This window comes from Homalodisca vitripennis, chromosome 4 (assembly GCF_021130785.1).
Source record: "Homalodisca vitripennis isolate AUS2020 chromosome 4, UT_GWSS_2.1, whole genome shotgun sequence".
NCBI lineage: Eukaryota > Metazoa > Arthropoda > Insecta > Hemiptera > Cicadellidae > Homalodisca > Homalodisca vitripennis.
The window spans coordinates 122226649-122253895 of record NC_060210.1 but is presented as its reverse complement, the minus strand read 5'-3'; the positions used below and the strand labels follow the sequence as shown (position 1 = coordinate 122253895).

The 27247-nt window shown below is 34.0% G+C and overlaps 2 protein-coding genes across 9 annotated transcripts in view; one reads left to right on the top strand and one right to left on the bottom strand.

Moving 5' to 3' along the window:
- LOC124360070 (facilitated trehalose transporter Tret1-like) overlaps positions 1-19497 on the bottom strand; it is a 38557-nt gene extending 19060 nt beyond the window's left edge. The window contains exons 1-3 of one of the 2 annotated variants that reach the window (XM_046813342.1): positions 19416-19487; positions 16563-16612; positions 14357-14410 (exon numbers count right to left, since the gene is read on the bottom strand). In XM_046813342.1, coding sequence (XP_046669298.1) covers positions 14357-14410; positions 16563-16612; positions 19416-19430 — 119 coding nt within the window. In that variant the 5' untranslated portion in view covers positions 19431-19487. Of the gene's footprint in view, positions 1-14356; positions 14411-16562; positions 16613-19415 lie in introns of both variants that reach the window. The other variant, XM_046813343.1, reaches the window with a different exon arrangement.
- The window catches only part of LOC124360069 (dystrophin, isoforms A/C/F/G/H-like), a 1186422-nt gene that overhangs the window by 240644 nt on the left and 918531 nt on the right, over positions 1-27247 (top strand). The gene's annotated exons all lie outside the window — the stretch shown is intronic.

Below are 27247 nucleotides of genomic sequence, written 5' to 3'. Positions count from 1 at the left end.
AAGATGAGCACTGACTATTAGACCTTTACGTAATTTGATATTTTCTAGAAATTATAGTAAGGTCTAAGTCTACAAATAATTAATTTCGCCTTTTTTTATATAGTGAAATTTAATTTTAAATCACAATTTTAGCAATCTTGTGTTGGTTTGTAATTATTGTAAACATATTCGTATAGATTAAAGATATATATTATAAAGTTATCTTAACGAATATACTATCTCAGAACATCTTACACCTGAAATCTATTTCGGAGATGATTTACTGGCCACATCATAGTTTAAAGCATATGTTGATCGGTGAAGTGGAACATTGAGAACGTGTTGAATTAGGATGAATCAAGTCATAAGTGTACAAGGAGCGATATTGATTGAAACATATGAGACTAATATTGAACATTAAATACTTCCACGCCCGTATTTTGATCGTAGGATTATTGATTTAAAGTATGAGTATTAAAAAGTTCTTGTGGAGTATCATTATTGTTATTTACATGTTAAGTCTGAAAGTATTTGTCTAATTTATAATATACCGGGTATCTATAAATTACATGCAGGCTCGGTATAGTAATAATATGCTTCCAATCATTTCGGAGTGTTTCAATATTATTAGTGGTTAATCACAACAAAACTTGTATTAATTTATAGTTTGGATATTTAAAACTTATACACTTTACGAACATAATTCAATTGAAAAGAGTCTGGATGCGTATGAATCGTATATTTTAAATAAGGCGCCTTTCGTAATTCTAAGAAAATAATGTTGACATTGCTATGGGGTCTACTCGCATCATCTTAGAAGCTTTGTCGTGGGAGAACCGATTAATGTAATTTATTGTTTTGTTGTTGTTTCTGATAAGTAAGATGTATAAATAGCTCTTAATGGTTTTTATGTTTCATGCCTTCTAAACCTTGTTGAAATACTATTTACAAATTGTTTTGGTAGGTACCTTTATTTGGTTGAAAATCTTATTTTTCTAAGCTCATTATGACCTCCAAACTTAATTAATAAGTCTCATTTAGAAAATTGATGGCAAAACAGATAAAATTTCTTAAAAAAAACTCTAGTAACAGTACGCCTCAACACATGTCGTGTAACAGGCTTCGCTGTGTTTCATTTTAAAATTGTACGTTATAGCTCATATCATTATTGATAAATAGAACGACTGGTAATGTCAGCCTACTGAGTGAAAGCCATCAATGGCGCTCAGCCAAATTTCAAGGTGGGACATACACCATCGTAGAACCCATTTTTATTTACATAGAAATGAAGTTTCATGCAAAATTTCAAGCCTAAAAATGAAATCTTTCTCGATATATCTTGTCACAGGACACATTCACACTTTTTGTGAACATAACCTCTTATAAAAGTTTTGCTTACAAATTTATTTACTTTGCTTTTTCTCGTTCCTTTATCATACTACCAATATAAAAATATTCGGTAAAGCTCTGTCAAATCCCCAGGAATGACATGCTTTATAAATTAACTAAGAGTTCCTAGTGAATGAAGCTGAAATGTAGCTTCACGCATAATTCCATGTATGTAGGTTAGATCGTTTTTGAGATATAGATGTTTCTCACGAGTCCCCAATTAACTTTTAAAATGTGGCGTAATAGTGACCCATAAGTTTTTGCACCTGCAAACTAAAGAGCTCAGCGTTAAGTAAATATACACTTTGTTTGCAAGTTGTACCCTGTAGTAGAGCTTTGGCCAGACCGCTGCGGTCTTGTTTTACTTTAGGTTCGCATTTTACGAGCTTGTTGTCTTGAATTTTTGTTTCTCTTAGAGCAGCCTCATTTTTGTGATCTTTATTGAAAACGGTCTTACTCCGGTCAAAAGTCCAAACTCGTTATCGTCACCACTTAAAGACCGGGGATAATCTGTGGTGAGGTCGACCACTAACTGGTGTGTACCGGTTCATCGACCTCTACACGATAATGTATAATTGAACCTATAAATTTATTCGATTAAGTCAATTTTTTTGTGATGCTACCGTCTATCACGTTACATTTGCAAGCTTAAGGAAAGAAAACTCGTCCGAACTGCATTTCGAACCCGGAAATGAGGACTGCAATGCTGAGACAATAACCGTTGACTTCTGTCCACCACGGACAAGCCACTTTGGACAATTGAGTTATTGTCAGTTGTGATGGTCCGTCACTTGTCACACATATTCTGGATAGAATGTTTACTACTTATACTACTATCCCTATCCGAAATAAGGAAAAGATATATCGTTTTTGGGGGTATGGTTTAGTTTTTAACATAAGTAAAAGTGTAGTGTTAATAAATAATTTTTTTCATTTTTATAACTCGAAATGTCGTAATTCTCTCCCACTGACATTTAAAATCTACCGAAGAATATTGGTTCCAGACATAATGTAAGAGTCGATTTTGTTCCCACCTGTACTCAAATTTATTCTAAGCTTTTCTATTTGTTATTAAGTGAATGTTTAAGAAACAAAACGTAAGCATAGTTGTGGATATAATAAAATGTAGTGTAGTAAAATAGTTTCCACGTCATATTTTATAATTTTTCACAATGAAACTAATCATCTTATTAAATTATTGTCGTCTGGTAATGTGTCACGAAACAAGTAAAAAAAAATTTTAATATATCTGTAATATACATTTTTATTAGTATCAGAAAATGGCCTTACGTACGTTCATTGCATACGCGATGCTAATCATGCCATCATTTAGTACCGATTAGTCGGAATAATATTTTAGCTCGTTGAACATATGTACAGTTAAATCATTTCAAAGTGCTATTGGTACGTGTTTACAGAGAAGGTGTTACATCTCCAAGCGTGTAACGTTCAGTTGATTGACATTATATTCACTGAACTGGGGAATGTGCTGTGAATGGGGAAACTCGCAATATGGACGGATTATTCACTAATTAAAATTATCATTTGTTTGTACATTTTAGATTCTTATCCGTTGTGCAAGTCTCGGTGCTGTGAAGTCCAAAACAAATATCGGCCTCTCAGCGGGAGGCAACATTTGAACCGGCGACCTCTCAATCATCCAGTGACGCGGTCTGATCACCATCAATTTGCGCCTCTCCCCCCCCTCCACCATCATCCACTCATCATTTAAAGTGATCTGTCACTGCGCAAAATTAATTATTTATCTCTATTTTCAATACAGGCGGCCGTGGCGGCCGCCGTATGCGGATATAGACAGGGCAGTATGTGACACTGGTTTCTGGTTCTGATTGGCTTAGCGCGATTGGCAGTCTAAACAGTAGACCATTCTTCGTTCTGGTTTCTCAGGAGGCGTCAGGATATTAAGCTTCGCTGACTAATATCTAGGTAAATCTTGGAAGAGAGGACAAGGACGTAGCCATCTGAATGTTTCAAGGGGTTTGGACACCCCCCAAATTTTAAATTTGTTCAATTAATTTTTAGTAAACAATTATTATAATTTAAATAATTCAGTATTACTTACATGTACTGCTGAAAGATCGCTCTCATCAAAGAAACGGGCGAAGAAACTTTTAAAGAAAAAAAATGGAGCCTTACTCTCTATTGTCCGGCCCCTCCCCCCCCCAAAAAAAATATATAGCACTGTAGAATACAATATATCATAAGGTTCCGTAGTAAGGATTGCATTACGTATAATAATGCAGTCAAGATCAAACTATGATTGCCAAGCTATTAATCATATTATGATATTAATATACAATTAGAACGTAGGATAGTGTTTTAAACATTTTGCACCACATGATAATCGGGTCATTACCCCGTAAGTGAGATAAACTTTTATTCGCTGGATAGCAGCGTAATGAGCGCGGGAGCGGGAGACAGTCCCTGACACAAGCGCGGTAATGAATATGTCGGTGCGAGTCGTCGCCAATTTGTGACGTTGCGTTTTCCACGGAAGGAAGAGAATTTCCTAAAGTGGCATGTTTAAATTGTTAGTTCCGTTGTCTTATATTTTATATAACTTTTATTTGAGGATTTTATTATTGAAAACCGTACACTTCCATTTATATATAATAAAAATACATAATATGTATCTAAATAAACCAGTAAACCAGACTATTGAAGGAAACGATAGAACATAACAAAGAGTTCTGGTAGAAACGAACGGTTACTCTTCTACCTTTTGGTCCCAAAATCACCCACCTCTTTCTTGGAACAAGAGGAATCTATATACAAAGTTCCTAGTCTCTAGGACCTTTCTGTCAAGAGTTATCGTACATACGGACAGACAGACAGGCAATGACACGATTTTGAAATGGCTCTATCGGATATTTAATAAATTATTTCCCAACATAAGTAGCCTTAGCCACACAATACACAGGAAACCGCTTTCGAAAACAATATTGTTACTCATTGGGTAACCAACGAGAAAAACCCAGAATAAAAAAAAAAATGTATCAACAATGTTAATATGCTGCGAATCAAATCATATGAAATTTTCAGTATGTTACTAACATATGAGATGACTTTGTTGCATCGGTTGCTTTCATAAGACACGAAACATTTTAACATCGTTCGTTCTGTCGGGTCCTTCGGTATTCTGTTTTATGGGTTTATTCAACACAACTTTCATATTCAACACGTACAAATATTTTATAAAATTTGTCCAAAAATGGAGTATACATACTTGGTAATTTTAAAAAATGTGTAGAGTTTCATAGATATTCATAATTAACACACAATTTAAAGAAGTATTTTAACTTTTTTGTATTTTTCAATTACTTGTTATAATTTTCTATTTACCTTCTTGGCAATTATGGAAGTTGAAATCGTTTAATTAAACCTACGAGTAAAAATCATTATTGCTCATTATTACTACAGTAATTCCTATTTTCAAATTAAAAATTAACAATTGTAAGATATAAAATTAAAACTATTTTAAATCAGTAACACAATATATGACACAAATACCTAATAAAATAAGTTAATAATGTTAAACAATGGATTTTGCTGGAATTTTCACATCTATGTCATTTTGTGTTTGTCTAGGCGAATTATAACAATACAGAAAAGAATTTGAGATAAGACGAATATTCTATAACAATGTAAATCAATCATGACGAAAATATATGTTGCCTTTACCTAATACGAGATTTGTTTAGTTTATCACATACAGTTACATATTAAACTTTTTGTTACTCCATGTCGTAAGCTATCTTATAGCTGTATTTATTACGATATAAAAACTTTTATTCGCATGGCAGATTACAAAATTAATGTTATGAAGCATCGCTTGACGGAACAAGTGCAGTATTTTATTTGTAACGCATCCACGTAATGTAATAATGAATGATAATTAGAAGTACTGAAAATACTTCCAATGCATCGTGAATACCAATGTAAATTTACGGATTGAGAATAATTTATTGGGAAAATTAAATGATTTTCTTATATTAATTTAAATGTAGCCATTTGAGTTCCGGGAGTTTATTAAGCGCATTTTGAAATGAACATTTGTTAAGTGTTGCGAATCAGAGTATACATCATAATGAATGACATAGAATCAATAAATTACATTACATTCCAGTTAATTGGTTTTCTACAGAGATTTTTTTGAAGTTCAAGGATGGGAGATTGCAATAAACCTTTGACATTTCTGCCGATAAGGCAACACCAGATAAGAACATTGAGTAACTTATCGCGTCCGTAGGTCACATTTTAAATCAAACTTTAATTACATCAATTTATACATACACGTGATCATACTGCAGTTTTTAGTTTCACTATGTAAAACATAACGTTTATATCTTTTAGTGTAAGTATGTGTGTAATTAACCTAGTACATTAATAATTCCTGAGTAAGGTTTAAATGGCGAATCAACTATCCAACGTGTTCGTTACTACACGTTAAAATTTTAACGGTTTGTTTTTATTAAATACAGGGTAGTAATAAAACACAAAGTTTGTCGTGTAAAAGGTATGTTGTTACCTGTGTTACTCCGTCACAAGTGTAAGCGCCATTTGATTGTTTACACTTGTTCGTTTACACATTTATTTATTCTGTCATCGGGGTTACTTATAAGACCAATATAAAAATATTCGCTATAATTAAATCCTAGGGAGTGACATGCATCATCGTCGAACTCGATTTTACTTATATAGAAATAAAGATTCATGCAAAATTTGAAATCTACGAATTAGTTCATACTCGACATGTTGTTATGACAGACAGACAGACAGACATAAATGAAAAGAATCCAGCATCTCAATTAATGAGCTTCGCGAAAGCTTAACTATAAATAGGGCTTTAAGAGGTTAAGAGGTGATATACAAATTATGTAGTTTATTATGTAATTTTAAAATATTGAAAAGTAAAAGTTATAGACTCGTAGACATAAATTAGGAGTATTTTAAATGTACAATTATTTCACAATAATAATACGTACATACAATAAAAAGACCGGATTAAGAAATTATCAAGAATACGATATAAAAATAAGACAAATCATTGGACAAACAGTTGTTATGTATCATCCCTCAAACATTAATGGGCACTCGTTGATGGTATTACATAAATACGAAGGATCTATTAGAAATAATAACATTATAAACAAATTAAATGCAGAAATAATAGTTTGAGTATGTAAATTAAAAAAGTTATGAATTAAATTGCCATGCAACATTGGAACCCAGTGGACTATAGAAATATGTAAGGAAGTTGTTGAGGAGATGGCGTCTGGCCAGCTGTGACACTTCCACTTAGTGATCGGCTTGTCACTTGTTATCAGTGTAGCTCTAGGCCTGTTATAGATCCAGGGACTCAGGTTAGTTGTGGCTTGGTATTAAGTTAATAGTATGTTAACAGAAACTCTTCAGTATTGAAGGCGAGTTTGTGATATGTTAGTACTATGTCAGTAGGCATTCTACAGTATTTACGTCGCGCAGGAGATGGAAACAGGCCAGCTGGATCATATCCAGGCTCTGATTGTCCGCTCGTCACCTGGTATCAGAGTAATACTAGGTCTGTTATCACTCCTTGGCTTCGGATTGTTATAGATTGGTGAAAAGGTAGTAAGTAATATATGTCAGTGGACATTCTACAGTATTTACGTCGCGCAGGAGATGGAAACAAGCCAGCTGGATCACTTCCAGACTAATTATCCGCTCGTCACCTGGTATCAGAGTAATACTAGGTCTGTTATCACTCCTTGGCTTCGGATTGTTATAGATTGGTGATAAGGTAGTAAGTAATATATGTCAGTGGACATTCTACAGTATATACGTCGCGCAGGAGGTGGAAACAGGCCAGCCGGATCACTTCCAGACTAATTATCCGCTCGTCACCTGGCATCAGAGTAATACTAGGTCCGTTATCACTCCTTGGCTTCGGATTGTTGCAGATTGGTGATAAGGTAGTAAGTAATATATGTCAGTAGACATTCTACAGTATTTACGTCGCGCAGGAGGTGGAAACAGGCCAGCCGGATCACTTCCAGACTAATTATCCGCTCGTCACCTGGCATCAGAGTAATACTAGGTCCGTTATCACTCCTTGGCTTCGGATTGTTGCAGATTGGTGATAAGGTAGTAAGTAATATATGTCAGTAGACATTCTACAGTATTTACGTCGCGCAGGAGGTGGAAACAGGCCAGCCGGATCACTTCCAGACTAATTATCCGCTCGTCACCTGGCATCAGAGTAATACTAGGTCCGTTATCACTCCTTGGCTTCGGATTATTGCAGATTGGTGATAAGGTAGTAAGTAATATATGTCAGTAGACATTCTACAGTATTCACGTCGCACAGGAGATGGAAACAGGCCAGCTGGATCACTTCCAGACTCTGATTGTTCCCTCATCACTTGTTATCGGGTGTAACCTACGCCTTTAGTCTCTCCAAATAGATTGTAGGTAAATGGAATATATAGAGTGACAGTTTTTGTAGATTGTGGAGTATGATTAATAATCCGTATTCAGATGTGACGGGATATAATAATAAAAATACAAGTCGTTTGGCAGGTATTTGGTCTTCCGATCATACGTTAGTTTGGTTATTTAAATGCATATGTGACAGATACGGCAAAATACAAAAATAATTGAATCGTGAAAGGTAAGGGCTCTGTGGTGTAATGGTAGCACATTCACCCGGCAAGTGAGAGATCTCGGTTTGAGTCCCGGCGGGGCAAGTACTTTTTGTGATCCAATGTTTATTGAAATTAAATTCGGCTATTGCCATTTATACAAATTTAATTTATACATACATACATACATACATATATATATATATATATATATATATATATATATATATATACATACACATACATACATACATACATAAAAGTTTGTCTGTTTGTCTTTTATAGAACTGTAAACTATTTGATCGATCATTATGAAAATTTGTATGTATATGTATTTTTTCACGGAGAAGGTTTATATGCTATTCCCATTGATGTAACTCGCCGCCGCTGCTGCAAAAGATAAAAGTTATCAAAGCGCCTCCACATTATAAACTGCAATTGCGAGACAGTTACGTATATTAAATAGCCAAACACTATTTGAAGGCGCTACGTTATAATGTATATTTGTCTTTAAAATAAATGTCTGGTTGAATTTAACACCCAAGTGGGTGTTAGACCACTTAAAGTACATGCACGTGTACAATAGCTATAAACATATACTTTTGAATGGTTTTCTTGATTGTGGCCACACGGTATATCTACATCGGTGTTTGAAATATAATTCAATTGAACCAGAAGTACTCATATACGGGCAAAGCTTACGAAAAGCGCGGGAAACAGCGAGTCGTTTATAAAGCACCTATGTGTGATTAATGCTGCTGTGAAAAAGTCCAACTACTCACTTGGTGGTTTGGCCAACTTTTATTTAATAAAATGGTCTTTGCTTTAATGCTTTAATTTTCAAAATTGTTTCGGCTATTTCTATTTTGGTTTTCAATTTTGAAATTTCTTATGGGAAAAATACATTTTCTTGAACTTTTATTTTTTACCTTCTTGTTCAGGAGCTTACAGCCTCCTCACAATTTTATAAATGGCAAGACTTCCCGCTCTTTACTACCATTGTGCTAGTGTAAGAAAGAAGCGAATTACATTATTATTAAACGAACCTTCATTGTCGCATAAAATACCAGGAATATAACTTGGGTACCAATAATACACCATATTCCCACGACACGAATAGTACGAAAATTAAAATAAACAATTCTTATGAAGTAAGTAAAAAATGAAGAAATACATATTTGTCGTTAGACGTGGTGGCCATTATATCCTTATTATACCCGTGTCAGTATTTTAATTATTACTATAAGACTGTATTACTGATCTTATTAAATATACTGAATGTCAATGGATATATCATTTTTACGGATATCTAGTTTAGTTATTAAAAATTGGACTAAATACTGATTATTACATTGATTAACTACAGTGCTTAGTAGATACCAGGTTAATAATGCCATTGACATGTCCGGCAGCTCAATTATATTACAGTACACAAGTACACTGATTTAATGACTTTATTAATGATGAAGAATGACAACACATTTATACAGAGAAACTGTGGAGGTTAATTAAATTCGATAAATTAATATAATTAAATACGTATAAAATTAGATGATATTGATTTATTCAGACGGGTTGGCGTGGCATGTGATATAGCCAATTATGTTAATTATTCGAAATTAATATCATTACACGTTCTGGTGCACGGCATAAATATGCATGGGAGCCATGGCGCTCTGGGCACAGAACGTATGACAGTTGTAATGCGGTGGTGACAATACAGTGAGGTAATTACAAGATTGTGGTGTTCGATAAAACGCATGTCATTTAGTCAACTAACTAGATGGATCCTTGGAATTATATTTTTAAATGTGCTCAAACTTGGGAACGTTCCAGCTTTCCTCTGCAGTCTAGACATGCAGTCAGTATAGATTATGTCGTCTTACTGCATCCAGGAGAGAACTGAAGTCCACTTCGCCTCCCACACAAACGTAGGTTTGGGGATGGGACTGAGAGCCGGTATTGACATTTTCATTAGGCCTCGAGTATCTCTAGGATATAGTACAAAGTGATTAAAATCTCTCCAAGGTTAGAGGATTTTAGGGCGTACGGAGGTACCCTCTATGGGAGCTACAATCCTGCTCACAAAATAAAAAAAACATGTTGGTTTTGCGTCCCAATGAATACACTTGGAAGTTTATCCCAACATTTGTCTCATGGATGTAATTCGTTTTTTTTTTAACTAAAAAGTTTTAATGAAGTTTGGTGCTGGAGGTGGGCGGAATTTCGACTTCGGGAGGAAACATTATATGCCCGAAGAACAGTTAATTTTATATTTTAGAGTTCATAAGAAGAAGGCGGAAATGCCTTTCAATATATACGATATATACATTGACACATACGACACAGCGTTCTCGGTATAATAGTTTGAAATATCAGTCTTTGTTTTGTGCTTGAAAAAGAACAAATAGTATCGAAGCAATTACGATTTTTAGGATCAACAAGACATGTCAACGCTGAAACTAACGTAACTTCAATTTTAATTTTGGCGAAATAAAGTTTGTGAAATTTAATAGATATAATCCAAATTCGTTGTAATACAGTTATTGATATAAACCAGTGCCTTCTCGTATTATTATGGATCAAGGTCAGCGAGTAAATGATACTTTAATTTGCGATAATCAGAAGGTTAACTTAGTTTGTCCCTGTTGTCCCCATGCCGCAGTTACTTGAATCACGTCCCACTGCAATAAAAATGATTTGATTTGCAAGAGTATGCTGTGTTGCTTAGTCATTCTATTGTTACCTTGCCTGTGAATAGCTCACATGCATTCGTTACTCGGGCGTTAAGCGTAAACTTGTGCATTATCACACAACGCGTACTCTGCCAGAGTGCTGATGTCATCGGTTCGTGTTGACATAATATACTTGACTAATACGTGGCCCATTCAGTTTTCTTAATTAGGTACTGTACGATCGGAATCGTTTTATTTTAAAATTTGATTATATACTAAAACATTGAAATAAAAAAACATGGTTAAAATTATATATAGCAAGTGTGGGGGTGGGTGGAGGTTGGATTTCCGAGGATAAACTGTTTTGAAGAAATCTGATTTTGACTCACCTGTTCAGCTTTATTCTAAAACAAATTGCAATAACTTCAAAACAAATGTTACGCACAAAATGATATGTTATATTTAGTATTTTAAATTTAACACATATTAAATTGCCGCAAATGTATTGAGTGTATTATTGCCTTGTTTTTAGTTTCTAATCTTTAAAATAAATTCCTTTCTTCCTAGATTTCCTGTGAACTTCAAGTAAGAAGTTTTTGGTTTTTGTAATTTTTCTGCTTTTTGAGTAAGAAAGAACTAGGTAGTTCTATCTCCGCTGGATAAATGATTAGATTCAATAATTAATTTGGTCACTATTACAATACTGCAGTTTTTGTTTACGAGTTATTAATGTGCTGTGTCATTCTTATAAGTAAAAATAACTATCCACAGACGCTTGACAGTCTGTATAATTGCAGTGATACTGTAGACAGTGTGATAATATCCGACCGTCGGCAGAATCTGAAATCTAAGTAAAGGGAATTGATTTTTACCCTAGATTGACTGTGTATAAACGTGCCAATTATACAGTAGATAAAGATAAATACTCAGAACTTCATGTATTTGTACGCACAACATCTGAGGTGCAAGTATGGAATTCTGTAATGCTTTTCATATCATGATACGTAATAAATGTATAATAATCAATGCATGAGTATTATATATCTAATTTTCATGTTACGGAACCTTGTAGAGTTCTGTATTTTGCATGGAATGTTCCCCAATTTCGCTCAAGATCTTTTGGAATCCTCTTTTACTTTTTATTGTTGGATATACATAATGATTCCTTCTTTGTACATTCTTATTAAATGTCAACTGCTGTAGCTTGTCTTTCCGTTATAGTTTCTCTAGCAAGTTCACATGTCCTGATTTCTATATCTTTGCATTCCTGATACTTGGTACAGTCTTCTCGAGTAGTCCATCTCAAGCGCTTCAAATTTCCATTTTTTGTCTCTCGCCAACATTTTGCACCATCAGATACGTTCTTATAGTCGCTTTAAGACATGAGCTTAGTCTTCGCCTTTATTTTTGTAGACTTTAGTAAAGGGTTTAAAATCTGTATGCATCTCCTTCCTCGGTTTAGTTTATTTTGTATGTTCCTTCTTCTGAGATAATGCTACTAAGATATTTATGGTAGTGAAAGCCTGTTATAGTAATGCCATCAAGCGGTGTTTCCCTCAGATGTCGTGCATTCTCTATTTTCTATTGTTTCGGTTCCATTTCGAATATTCTTCCATCAATTCGTAATGGATAATATCCTCAAGAATGGCAATTATTTATTATCCACAATAGTACCAAGACAATCTTCTTCCATTGCGATGTGATACGTAGCGTTTAAAAACCACGGAAAGAAATTTATCTAAGTGCACTCTCTGTATCAATAATGCTTTTACAGTTTATCCTCCGAGGGCGGTGTTATCTGGTGGCATAGCGCCATGTGGTTTGGTAAATTTCCACCGCGCCTCTCGCTCTTGTGAATGGCGTGTATCGCGTACTCGAGGATGGTGGCAGTGGACCGGTCAGACCCTCGCCTCGCCCGACCGATAACGCCGGGGTTGCGGTGGGTCACGTGCTCTGGAGGCCGTCCCCGAGGCCGAGTTGGCGGACGAGTGTGGATTTTAGCGCCCGCACATTATCGCCCCCGCGTGATCGCTTGTTGCAGCAATTAGCCGAGGTTCGTTACCTCTATCTACGTTCCCAAGTGTCGCGGAGATCGTCATCAGAATCAGAGCCTCGATTAGCGTCATCATTAGAGCATATATTCTTGGAGTAACCTGTAATCGCGGTCATCTTGTTACGCGTGGTGCAAATATCGACAACTCTGCTGTATTTATGGTCGTTTTGGTTATAATATGATCAATTAAAATCAAAAAGCTTTTAAATATTTACTGTAAAAATTGGTTATTCACGAACCTTTTTTTAACTTCGCCCTCAAGATATTCCAAAGGTATACTTTTTACAAATAATCTAAATAGCATTTGAATACTTATTAATATAGCCAAACATAAAGATGTTAATGTGCTTGAAGTATTACGTTGTTCTCGTGGAGTAAAGATTAAGGTCCTTTTACTGCAGCTGGTTCTGAACTGAGTAATAGTTAAGTAGTTTATGAGCATAACACACTTTTGTAATATAGCCACACGTTTCCATTTCGACTTCATTGAAATGATGATCAATTATATTCTGTTACTTAAAACAGATATCGATTTATATAATTCTGAAAGGAATTTAATACAATTAGCCAGATTAATAAAATGAGTTTATTTTTTTACTCTTTTATCACTAACATCATTGCAAATGTAATATTATCAAACAAATTAAGGATGAAATAATTGCTTTATGGATGCGCAATAACACGTTTTAAAAAAATCAGCAGATTCTCCTGTAAGATTACAGATTTTACACTCTTATATTTTCTGTACGGTATTGTGTAATTAACTCAGAGCCATAAAATATTTTCTAAAAAAAACCTTGGAACAGATATTTTACAAATAATTAGAATAATATTAGTGTTTGTCATGTTGTTATTGTGTGATATTTTTGTACACGTAAAGTAATATTTTCCATAACTAATTTTACATACAATTAGTTATTGATTATTGAAAAAAGAAATCATTCAACAGTTATTTGTAAATAATTCAAATATTATTGATTATTAGCTTATTTTTTAATTTCTGACTAAAATAGTATTTTATATCTCTGATCTCACTATGCTACTACGTTGACATATTTACTAACGTTTTTAAATTATAATTTTAACAAATAAAACTATTTGGAAATATTTCCAAATTCCTTGAGAAGTTAATTAGCACAATTAATTTACTTGTGGTTTCCTATTCTTTATTGTAAATCCACATTAAAAACTACAGCACTCATTGAACTGTTATATTTTACACGATCAACGATTCAGACGATTTTACCGTTGTGATGGGATTCTATTTAGATTTAAGTTTTTTCAAAATTTTAATGTACGCGCGTATTATGTGATTTGTGGCACAAATATTTTTCTAATAGACTTCACATTGTACAATGGTAATTTTTAAAACCCAAGGTTTCATGTTCGCATTTGTTTATTAAGACTGATTTTGACAGGTTATTTTAATTGTTATACGACTGATTAGTTAGTAGCAGCGGCAAAATGAAAACTACAGAGTTATCGAAATCTGAACACAACTCACAACATATAATGAAACAAACAACGTTGCAGGACAGCAGAGCTAGAAGTTATTGCAGCAATTACGACGAGGGAAAGTGTTACGGCAGAACACCATGCAGTGTGTTATTACATCTCACCTCTCTGTGGAGTCGCAGAATGTGGCCGGAGAGTACTCGTAGTCATCGTAGGTCCTAGGACACATTCCAGGCTTAGTGTGGTCTCACGTGTAGCCTACAGTTACATTCTGTGGCGTGGAACAACAATCGTGTTGAACAGCTGTCTGTTACTTCCAATAATCGTGCAGCCAAGAACAGTTGTGCATTGTACAGGATAGTTTCTCTAGTATTACGCATCTTGCTAGTCTATCATTGTACAGGATAGTTTCTCTAGTATTACGCATCTTGCTAGTCTATCATTGTACAGGATAGTTTCTCTAGTATTACGCATCTTGCTAGTCTATCATTGTACAGGATAGTTTCTCTAGTATTACGCATCTTGCAAGTCTATCATTGTACAGGATAGTTTCTCTAGTATTACGCATCTTGCTAGTCTATCATTGTACAGGATAGTTTCTCTAGTATTAAGCATCTTGCTAGTCTATCATTGTACAGGTTTATGAGCATAAACAGGGGTTTTCAAATATTCTGCCTTTAAAGTCAAAATGAAATACTTTATTAATCACTAACAAGTCTTAACTAGTCTATCAAAGTTGCAAGGAATTTACTGCGTTTCGCTACTGAGGCAAGTCTGTCAAATATTCCGCAACAGATTGTAGTAGTACCCTTTACAAACAAAAAAGAAATAGTTTAAGATCGATTTGAACGAAGGTAATGTATCACATTACCTATTTTATCCACATTTGGTCCAAGATCGATTTGATCGAGGAACGTAGGAATTATAATAATATTCTATGCCTCGTTCCAAATCTGTGGTGAGGACTGGAAGACTTCGTGAAAGGTTTTTTGAAAGTGCACCCAAGCAAAATATAGGAAAAGGAAAGTAGAAGTAGCATCGCTCCACAGAAATACGTATTGGGATCTTTCACGACCTATCTGGCCGCATGCTACTCAAACAGCTTTTTCTTTAATTTGAATCCATTTCAAAAGACGGTACTCCGCCTTGAAAACATTTTGGATCACAACAAGTAAATATGATGATTCCAATTAAGGCTGGTTGGTATAGACTTGAATACACAGAAAATCCTCACATTCGATTTCATCCATAGACTTTATTGTAATAGAATTTAAAAGATGCATGTACAAAAGAGGATGCACCCAATCGAACGAATAATATTAATCCGAGTAGAGGATGGTTTTTTTTATTACATTGGAAACCTGCATTGAAGTGGATAGGCACTACAAAAGTGACATAAATTCTAGCAACATAGCATGTTTTATCAATTTGTGTGATTTGATTTTACTTTGTGTGCGAATAGGTATTATTTCGGAAATTATCTTTGTAATGTTCAACCACACATCGCTTGTCTCATGAGTAAGCACTTAACCTAGTTGTTCATGGAATCGAGAATAATGTTCTCCGAATCGACTGTTAGATGCGCTAGTTGGTGGGGTACTGATATTGTTTAATAAAAGGGGGTTTTCAGCTGAGTAAATACTGTTTTTATCAGTTCCCTTCACCCTTTATTGCTCAACGTCGATTACAACTCAGCATATAGGAGAGAAATGAGCTGGAAATGTTAGATAAGTATGGTTTCTATAGAAAATTAAAATTAAAGGCGATTAGAAAACTATATATAATTAAGAGAGATATAATTTTAAATATTACATTAAAAACTTATCCTTTTGTGTCGAAAATAAACTGACGCTAAAATAACATGCCTTGTACATTTTAAAATAAACAAAATTTTGCTAATAAACCAAATAATAATATGAAAATACAAATGAATATTTGAATTAGCTAATAATATGCGATTTTAGAGCCGTTTGGCTCTCAGAAATGTGTGCGGAGGGTTATAACTCAGGATGTATAACAATTTTACTTTTAAAACATTTTTATATGTTCAACACATCACATAAGAAGTTTTATTTTGATTTGCAGTGCCGTACATATCGAGTACCGACACACATTTTCTTAAAATAAACAAAACGAAATTAAGTAATAAGCGGCTACAATATAGAATTTTCAGTATAATTAAAATGATAAAGTAGAAGTTGTGGAGAAAATGTTATATGTAATAAGTTAAATATATTTCTAATGACATGTTTAACGTGGTTTTGTTTTCTCCTTTGTTTTTGAATACTGAAACAATTTTTTAAATTGTTTAAATTTGTAAACAATAAGGTTTTTTTTTTCATTTTACTTTTGCTGACTTCAAATACAGACCTCTCATTGAAGGCTTCGGAATCATTGCGCTCATTCCGTACGATAGTGTGCTGAAACAGACAATAATGATAAGCGTTTACGGTGACAGGATTTAAATAGAAACTACGCAAGGATTGAAAACAATTTGTATAAGAAACATGCCTATTAATGAACATTTTCATTATATAACATTTATACACAAATTACTGTCTAGGATATGCTTAAATTGTGTTACGTTTTATCAATGCACACTTATTAGTAAAAAGAGTAACATGTGTAATTTAACTATCGCAATGTAAAGTGTGTACAACTGCGTACATTGTTCGAAGAATTGTTTCATTTTCCTCGGTGATGAAATATTAAGCAATTAATATACGGGGTGCCATTGCATAGCTACAATTAGCGTTACATTTTAATAATAAAACACATTTTATATGAAACAATTTTTAATTTTAAACTTAAAATCAACAAAATTGCAATTAAAAATGACTTAATCAAAGATGACAACTAAAGTATGTGTTGCTATTCGCTGTTGCGTGTAACGAATTGAGTAGAACACCTTGTACGCGAAAAAAAAAACTGGTCTTTCTGGTTTTATATAACTACTACGCTTTAGATATTCTTGTACACGAGGACGTATTTATTATGAATTATCCAAGTCAGCCATCGGCTTTGCTCAAATATTTTCTTGATCTTCCACCTCGAAAAGTATTCTAATTTATATGACCCTTGTAGGGTTACAATCTTTATGTTGAGTGGGTTTACATCTTTCAATTCCATTAATATTTTATTAATTACTAGGAATGCCTGCCTTTTAATGTAACCTTTCAATTGTAATATTACTCTACTTCAAAAATTAAATAAAAACAGAACAGGTTTATATTTAATGTTAGTTAAACATTGAATATTTGCCTAACAAAGTACTACGTAGTTGTTAATTTTTCTGTGGTCGTGAATTAGGAATCGCTGTAATTATATTATTTTTTTTGTATTATGTTTGGACACGTTACTAAGTAAATAAACTGTTGAATTTCGTAGATTTTAATAAAATGTGGTCTGAAGTGTAATTTAGTTTGAAGAAATTACCAGTTAAAGGTGAATTTCGTTGAACAAATAAATATTAAAAATTCCTTGTTTTTCTTTTTAATATTTGGTATATTTTTTATTTTATTTTAAATATATTTTTTCATAATAACAATGTATAGTCAACGACGTTGTTATTTTTGTTTTCATATTCAGTACCTAATATTGTCTGATTCATGGGTAAAAAAGAAATAATTAATTATTTGGTAACTTTAATGCTAGGCTTTATTATGTAGTAACGTCATTCACACACAAGATTACTGTATGACTGCTTTGTTGCGTAATACACTTATCTGTGAATGTGTGTATGTGATTAACATTTATAAATATGTTCATAAAAAATGCAATCCAATTAATAGAAAATATTAAATTACAATATTTCAGTTTTAAGGAATTGTTCTTTAATGAATTTAATGTGTCTTCTTCTAAAGAGTATACGAACATTATTTCATACTAAAACATTTTCTGTCTTAATATTCCAAAGACAAACTTAATAGCGTTTTAGTGAATTGTCTTTATTGTATAAATGAGAAACTTATAATAATGCTCAAAATAACGAGAATAATACAAAAATAACACTTATGTATCTTAAAGCAATAATGGTTTTTAATACTCTAAATTTCATACGCAGTAGCTATTGTATTTTAAAGTAATATAGATTTTAGACAATAATTTAATGCTTTTGACAATGTAAAATATTTAATGCTTTTTTAGGAAAGGATCGGGGATTAGCGTAAAGAATATTGTTTTTACGCAATAATTTGTTTATTGTCACTTACAAAATTTCTCTAGCAACTTATTGGAGAACATCGTTATTTATTCAAAATTGTAAACATTCATATTTCACATAAATGCTCATTAAGATATGTTCCAGTGTTCCTTTTGACTGGCCGTATGTATATTTCAGTAGCTACAATTTAACAACAAAACAATTGATCTCGTTAGTGTATGGCATATATGTAAAATAGCGAGTGATGTATAGCTTCTGCGTTACGAGTTAAATATTTACTTGCCCATATTCTAAAAATGTAGGGTCAAGTTTGGTAAGTTTGTTAGCCTAGGTTACGTTAGGTTATTTCTTAAGTTAGGCTAAATCTAATGTGGCCTAACCTAACCTAAAAAGTTTAGTTAGGTTAGGTGTTTATGTTGTATGATTCAACTTTTAATGTAGAAATTTAGTGCTATTTTTGGGCATTGTTTAGCGTTTCTTAACTATTTCGTATATAATTTCTGTTTTGATCATCCCTGTAATCTATCGAAATTGCTTTTTACTTTACTTTGTTATTATAATTACTCTATTCACATATTCACGTCAATTTAATATTTTAAAAAATCGATAAACCGGTGCAGCATTATCTGAACCTAATCTAAAATTTTACTAGCCTCGATGAACCTTTATTTAAAATAGTTTTGAACACATGAAAAGATTTATTCTACGATAAAGCATCCTATAATTCCCTAAATAAGTGTGTTATCAAGTAAATTATATAAAAATGTATCTAAATTATTGTGATTAATCTAGTAACGTTGTATATGCGATTGAATTAAATGTTTTAAATGTTTTTAAATTTCAGAGGGGCTTTAAATTACTAGTTTTATAAAATAAACATTAGAATTACTGATAGCGTCTTAAAATTGTTTGGGCGGGTATTGTACATTTTAGGTTATGTTCAAGTTGCCCTTAGCGGCGCGGCGGGGCTGTCAAAAGTTACTTATCTACTGTAATATTGTGATTGTTGGCACGGGCGGCGACACACAGGGACCGGACACGTATCACCTGGCAGTATTTACCTTGACTTTGTGCATGATGTGGCGAAGCCGGCGTCGTTCACAAGAATGCCCCAGTCCGACGTCGTCACAGTGCAGCCTTGCCGCTATTTATACACCTCAACGTCTACGGAGCGGTGTGGACGCCGCCGCCGTAGCCGTATTGACCCCGTCTGTTGACACGAGCGAGTCGCACAGCGGTGGGTGTGTGTGTGGTGCGACAACAAGACACTTATCCCGACGGTCACAGTCGTAGCTTTCCTTATGGTGCGATAGGAAGGCAGGATGGTTTACCGCTGGCACGTGAAATTTTTACGTTACTTTTCCATTTTTGAATAATTTAAAGGAAGAGTAGGCTAATGCAGTCAGAGTGACAAGACGGAAATCCCTAAAAAGAGGACTTTTGGGGCGAAAAAGGAAGACAGTAGGTATTAAATCTTATAAAATTTGCGTAAAAAATTTATTTATGCATTATTAAAAAAACGCATGTTATAATGTGTACTGTATTTAAGCATATTATAATGAAAAAACTCAAATAAGATTTGTTTTGGAATATAAATCGCAAAATGAAAAATTATAAGATGATATATTGATGGATGATGAAGTCACACTAAGGAGGTGTCCTTAACACTAACTTTACACTTTAATATTATGTTTTACCATGTGCTTTCTGTCCGATAATCTTTCACCACATTTTTTGATCAGAACTATTTATAAGTGAATGATAAAAGTATTATTTGAGGCTATTATTTTGCAATTTCGCATAAGAATTGATTATAACTTAAAATATTTAGAATTATATAATAACTTTTTTAAATAATTGGAATTAATGTATTGCATTGATTCATTATATTATTAGCAAGCTGTACTAACAGATGTATATCAGACATTATCACTATAACAGAAAAATATATAACAAAAGTAACGTATCATTCATAATACATAAATAGAGAATCAAGGGGTAGTAGCGCCAGTGCAGCTGAGCGGATAACAGCAACAGTAGGGCAGTTACACTATAGACAACAACATACAACTAAATGTAACAGCAGTTTATATGCCATGGCTTAACTTGTGCACTGCATTAATTTTTCATGGTCTATCTTCGAGACTTGTTGTAATGTGATTGTTCGAACATTTAAGAGTTTCCCGAAAATTCTCACGATTTACATAATTTTCAAAAGCCAAGAGGACCCGAGGACAAACATTAAAAAAGAGGTCATGTCCTCCTAAAGCCGGACGTCTGGTCACCCTGATTCCAGTAGAACTTACATGGTGATTGTAACAATGTTATATTTCCGTTCATGGCTGTTAGTTGGGTGAGGGTTGAGGGTTTGAAATACTAATTTTCCAGCGCCAACAGTAATGAATAAACTATTATGAATGTATAGGGCCAATTTGTTATGAAAAGAATTTCTTGATTTTTTAAAGATGGGCTTAGGTACCTAAAAGGATTATTTTGTATCCATGTTTGGTGTCAATTAGATGTGCAATTACTCTTTAGATGTGGTTTTTGTGGATTGGAAGGCATCCTAATATAGGGCTCTGCACCACGGGCTTCCAAAGTACAATGTTAATTGTAATAGAGTATACTTTAAAACAGCTTATTACTAAAACACACGTTTCTCGGGCAGTTATTCTCCACCCACTAATAAACCTAACGCCACCTTATTTCTTTATGATGGTTTACACTTTTATTCATTAATAACGCATTACAGATCTTTCTACAAATTCTTGTTATGGATTCGTACACAGTGCCATATTTATTTTTATATTTTGTAATGTGCTAATTCGTGTCTTAAAATAAGTAAGCACACAGTTTCAATACTTTATTAACATTGTACTTATGTTGTATGAATGAAATCTAACTGAATTTCAACTGGAAACAAAGTTGAAAAATTCAGTTGGTTAGATGTATGTTAATCAAAGTCAGCAGGATAATATAAGTATGTGGTAGAATCTGTAATATTAGTGAATTCAAAATTGACGGTATGCGGTCGGTGCCGTAAGGTAAGGAGGAGTGCGTGACTATCAATTTTCAACATTCACCCCTAACACGAACTTTACACCCTAATGTTTTACTATATGCTTCAGTCCTATAATCGTTTACCACATCTTAAATTAAATTTGATCATAACTATTTATAAATTAATGATACAACTGTGAACACTTACCTGAATTGCACGTGGTGGTGCTATCGCAGATGTCTCCATCCTCCTTGATCACGCACAAAACTGGAATTATGAATCACACGCCTAAGAGCGCCGCGCCATGACTTGACGGTAGATAAGATAGTGTGATCGGCGATGTGGATCAAAGTCTTACCAACAAAACCGCCCATAAAAGGCCGAAGGTATGAGATGAAATATGACTTTGCCTTTTTAGCAGGTGCGTTATTTTGAAATAATTGTGATTAGAATATTATAGTCGCATTTCTTAGTAATGTATTTCCCGGACTGAGAAAATTTCACCATTCTTCGTGGGATTGTTGTGATTTAAAGTAAGTCTTTTCGGAGCATAACAGGATTTCGGACTTTTGCCATCGTTATATGTTCCAAATGTATAACAAAACGTTTTATGTATTGTAATCTATCCTCTTCGTCAGGTGGAGAAGGTATTACTGTGGTGGGGAGCAGTCAACCTTCGGTTAAGATCATACCACTTTGGGTACCAATATTAAAAAAGAACTAACTAGAAAACATACAAGGATTATATTAATTAAAGAAACCTCAGAAAAAAAATCATACACACACCATAAAATATGTGGCCGGAAGCGGCTTGTCTTTCTTTACCTCTTTCTCCTCCTGACCATCACCTACCTGTCCTATTGCTTCAGATGACACGACGCGGTGACGAAGAAACAGCCGACATCGATTTTCGTGTTAGTATCCCACTTCCATTCGTGCTGGTGTGATTGTGTTTCTTGTACTCGTGCCTTGTGCTTGGGACTTGCATTCTGCAGTGAAAACGCCTGGACTAGTCTCCAAGCATATTTTGGGTATTTTGAACTCTTTTTTCTTCTTTCGGTTCTTTATTTTTGCATGTACATACCTCCCCCACCTGACGAAGAGGATGCATTTCAATCCTCGAAACGTTGTGTTATGTGGCTATTCTAACGTAGCCGAATGGGTGAATTGATTCTTTGTTAAAAATTAAAATAATAATAAGGTCAGTAAGGTCGATGAATTTTTTTACACAAACTCATTGAATATAACACTTCTAGCAAATCATGATATTATATCATTCATAAGCAGTAAACTTTTAACTCTGTAATTATCGTTGGTGTTACAATGACGTGCAAGAGTTTTCCAATGAAATATATTAACACAATATTATGCCAATATATCAAGCAATAGACGTTTTCAAGAAGTTATTAAACATCGTAAGCTTTGCGAGCGTGTCTTGAGGCTATAAGAAATACAATTCGGGTGGATCATATGATTTTCTGCGACATACTCAAGATAATGGTGCTTCTCATTATTTAGGTTTTAAATTTTACCAGAGCCGGTTGTATTTTGTAGTGATTCAAGGAACTTGTGAAATCTAAATATGGCGTTTCTGAAGGCGGTGTTCTGAAAACTTTGCTCTTCAAACACTTTCTTAAGAGCTCTGGACAAGAAAAAACATTGTGTCAGCGCATCAAGACATTGCCAGGAGAATATAATCTTGAAATATTTCGGCTTCGCTATGGAGAATTGTTAGCGGCCGAATTAATCAGATGAAAAAAAATGTTTAATTTAGCCTGGTTTGTAATGTTGTGTTAGGTTAGTTATTTACCTGAAGAAGAGATCAGATTGCAGATCTCGAAACGTAGTGTTACTGATTTTTTGAATTACTTAACGATGGAAAATGTCCGGAAAAATCCTGTTTCTTTCACAATTCTCCCATCGTAAAAAAAAACTTCAAGGAAAGAATCAATCATATGGTTTTAAGGCCACAGTACACCCGTAGGTCACAGAATTAAAGTATGTGAAACTTCCAACGCGTATCTAAAGTATTCTTTGACAAAATGGTATATAAAATAAGGAACGTGATCTTCCAGTTCTTGCTTTTACTTTTACTACATAATTACCATAAAAATTGACGAATATTCACATTCCCCCAATTGTTGGACAAAACCATTAATTCCCCTCCGAAAGCGGTAGGATCATTCATACTATAGTTTACTATGTCGCCTCCGCCGAATCGATGAACAGTGGGTGTGTATTTATGTTAACTAAAGAAACGCCAGAAATAGAATATCCATACTACTTCGCACTTGTCCACCGTAGTCAGAAAACACTCTTTAGATGATTGTGCCTAAAAGTCTAAAACAGAAGGCAATAAAAGTACAACAGGTTTTGTTCTCGATTATAAAATATTCATTACTAAAATCTATATGTACATATTTCAATTTTGCCCTTTTTGATCGTTTTAAATATAGATTTCTACAAAACCATAATTGGAACAAATTTAATACTCAGATGAATAACTTAAAATAGCTTTGGTGGCAGGTGTTGATTCAATGTGAATGTTGAGTTTAGCTTCAGTTCACCTTCCTCGAGATGTGTAAAAGCCGCTCAGTAGTCAGGATGGTTGGATTATAGTGGCCTTGTCACCAATGTAGGCTGCCATTTACTCTTGTATATATTCAAAACAAATAAAAGGGTGCGATACTGCAAGATGCAAACTTTAGCAAATATTTTGTCTTAGAACTCATCATTTCTCTAGATTGTTTGGAATATCAACTGCTATCCATTCAAGACAAATATAAACAGTGAACACCTTGGGAAAAAATTAACAGTACCCATCGAAGTCCATAAAATTATCATTTTCTGATTCATTTTATCCAATATTCATCGGGTAATGATGGGATCGTTTTAATCGTAACATCATGGAGACTTTTAAACATTCAGTAGAGTTTGTCATCGGATGAGAAATTATCGTAGGGATTTCAAATTGCTCGTTAAGAGTATACCTACTTGACAAGAGAGTAAAAAACTCGAGACTTGTAAATGATTATTGTGAATTTGTTAACGGATAGTAAAATGAAACTCAGATACTGTAAAATGATTGTCAAGAGTGTGCCTGCTGACAAGATAGCAAAAATTTTGAGACTTTTAAATGATTATGAAGAATTTTTTTAACGAATGGCAAAACAAAAATCTTTTAAATCTAGTATAACTATGTTGAAGAATTCACTCGCGACATAAGATTAGTATTTTCATTATATACAGCCATGGATAAAAATACAATCCTGTTAGGAGTATGGTGTTGTCTATAGTATAGCTTATCTTCCCATCCTCCTCAGCTAATGGCGTTGTACCCAAGTTTTTGCTAGCGAGCAAAAAACTGCACCTATTATAAATGGTTAGATAATGCGTGTTTGGGTGTAGATTGTAAACAACACGCTTGACTGGACAAGACGCGGGACAACAAGTGACATGTAAGGGGTGTGTTAGAGACAGGCTGTCCTAGGAACTTGATAGCGGGAAGCCTTCCAACGGCGTCAGGCAACAAGTGGGTCTTTCCAATCAGAATCCTACAAGATCATAAGTCTCTGTCTCTGAATTCATGATGTGCACGGGACCATCAGACTCTTTACGTAAGAGATAATTTAAACGTTAATTCTCAGTAAAATAAGTATTTATATAGTGATTAGACTAAGTCATTATCGATCTTCAAATTCTAGATAATCAATCAGAACATTGATGTTGCTAAATGACTTAGCAATGATAATGGTGGTTAGATCATCAAATCAACAATATTTATTATCAGTTCTATACTAACACTCGTGGTTATTATCAGCAGTTTCCATTTCCGTACTAGGTAATTTCCACATTTTAGTGAACTGTCCATCAATAAACAATTATTAACGATTTACTCTTTCCGTTTGGGTCATGTTGTTAGCTCTGTTAGTTTTACGTATACTATTAACGAGTAGTTATGAAACCCTACTTTTACTTTATTACCCGCTAGCAGATACTCATTGATAATTTAAAAGTCTAGAGAATTTCCCTCTCTTGTCTTTCGATACACTCTTAACGACCATTTGGAAATCGCAACGTTACATTTCTTATCCGCTAGCTTTTGCTGATTTTCTAGAATTCTCGATACGTCCACTCTGTTGTCGGTATGTACACTCTTAACGATAATTTTGCAATACCTAAGTTTACTTTACTATTCGTTAATAAAATCACACTAAACATTTAAAAGTATCACGATTTTCATTCTATCGTCAGTAGATACACTCGTAACAATAATTTTATCATACAACAGTGCATGTTGCAATGTATAGGTATTACATGATTTTCTCTGTAGCTGGGTACATATTCTGCGTATATTACTGTATTTATTTGTTTTGTATTTGTGCGTCACGTGAAACAAAATTATGGGCATATGTAAAAATCATAGAGTTTGAACATCAATATTTGTAAAATCTTTACACGATGTTGTTGTATGAACATCTTCTAGCGCCCAGTTTAGTCAACTTTTAGTAGACAAATCCACAACACAGAAGACACCCTAACAAAGACATAGATCGTATTCTAGGTGAAGCTATTTTGTTATGGTCTATTTTGTATGTCGAAGAATCAGTTACATTTATCAGACTTGTTGACGGATAGAAAAATGAAAATACTGACTGAGGGTGTAAAGACTTTGTGTCTGCAGAGTGTAAAATTTAATTTGGCACATCAAGAATTTCTAAATTATTTAAATGCTTTCTCGATACCCTTATGTGCCGTCCAAGAATCTGGTTCATGAGTTTCTAAAAATCATTATACGTAACCCTACCCTAGTCTACGTAACCCTTTACCATTACATATACACATTAACACAACTGGCCACAGCAACCCCTCTAACATGGCGTACAGCAACTACTTTATCTTCTTAAAAATATAAAAATAACTAACTTTACCAATTCACATTGGGAATACAATGATGTTGACATTAAGGATTATTGACAGTCAATCATTATGCCTGTAGGAGCATTCGGATTGGAGAAATGCCGTTGCAATTCAAGGGTTACCACTCCCCGGACAGATTATAGTCGCCTTCTATAGTGTAATCATACATACCTGTGAGTTTGGGTATTCTAGCTCAACTGCCTATGGAGATAATGTATTGACAGTCACCAATTCCGTCCTCCTCAGTAAACTTCTTCGCTACTGCTCATTGTTCTCAGGGATCGAACGGTAGGGAGTGGTTGTAGTTTCTGTTGCAATCTCCAGCGTTTAATTTTCCAAATTGCACATAGTTTTATCTTACCGTGATTTGGAAAAGCGATACAGAATTCAAAATATGTCGAAGATGTAAGTTGGGAATACGCGACACTACGTGTTGCGCAACAAACTTCCCTGAAGTTTTGAAAATTTTAAAGTTTCTAGCCACATTAATTTTGTCACTATGCCACTTGTTAAAATGTTATAGATTATACTCTGTTGGTTTGAAAATGAATTTAATCTGCGATTATCCCTTGCCGTTATGTTGAAACATAAGAGTTGCCTATACAGAAATGGATCTTCATGCAATATTCCTCGTCTCTAGATTATTTCGTTCTCGAGATTTCGTCCGTACAGTGAGACAGATAGATAAACAGAAAGTCAGATACAAGTTTTCCAGCACCTCGAGAGGTAGGTTTTGCTAAAGTTCAACCAATAAAAATATTGATATGGTACAATAAGATTTGGCAGCTCAATTGGAATGATCGAACTTACAAATGAAGAAGACGTACAGTATATGAGTAAAGTTTAGTTGAAAAGGCCTTTCACTTTTGAAAGAGACTTTTCCTATGGTACCAACTTAAAAAAGTACCATACAATAACCGTTCATATAGTTCATACAGAGTGTTCTCGGTTAGTTATCCTAAGCCTGATACA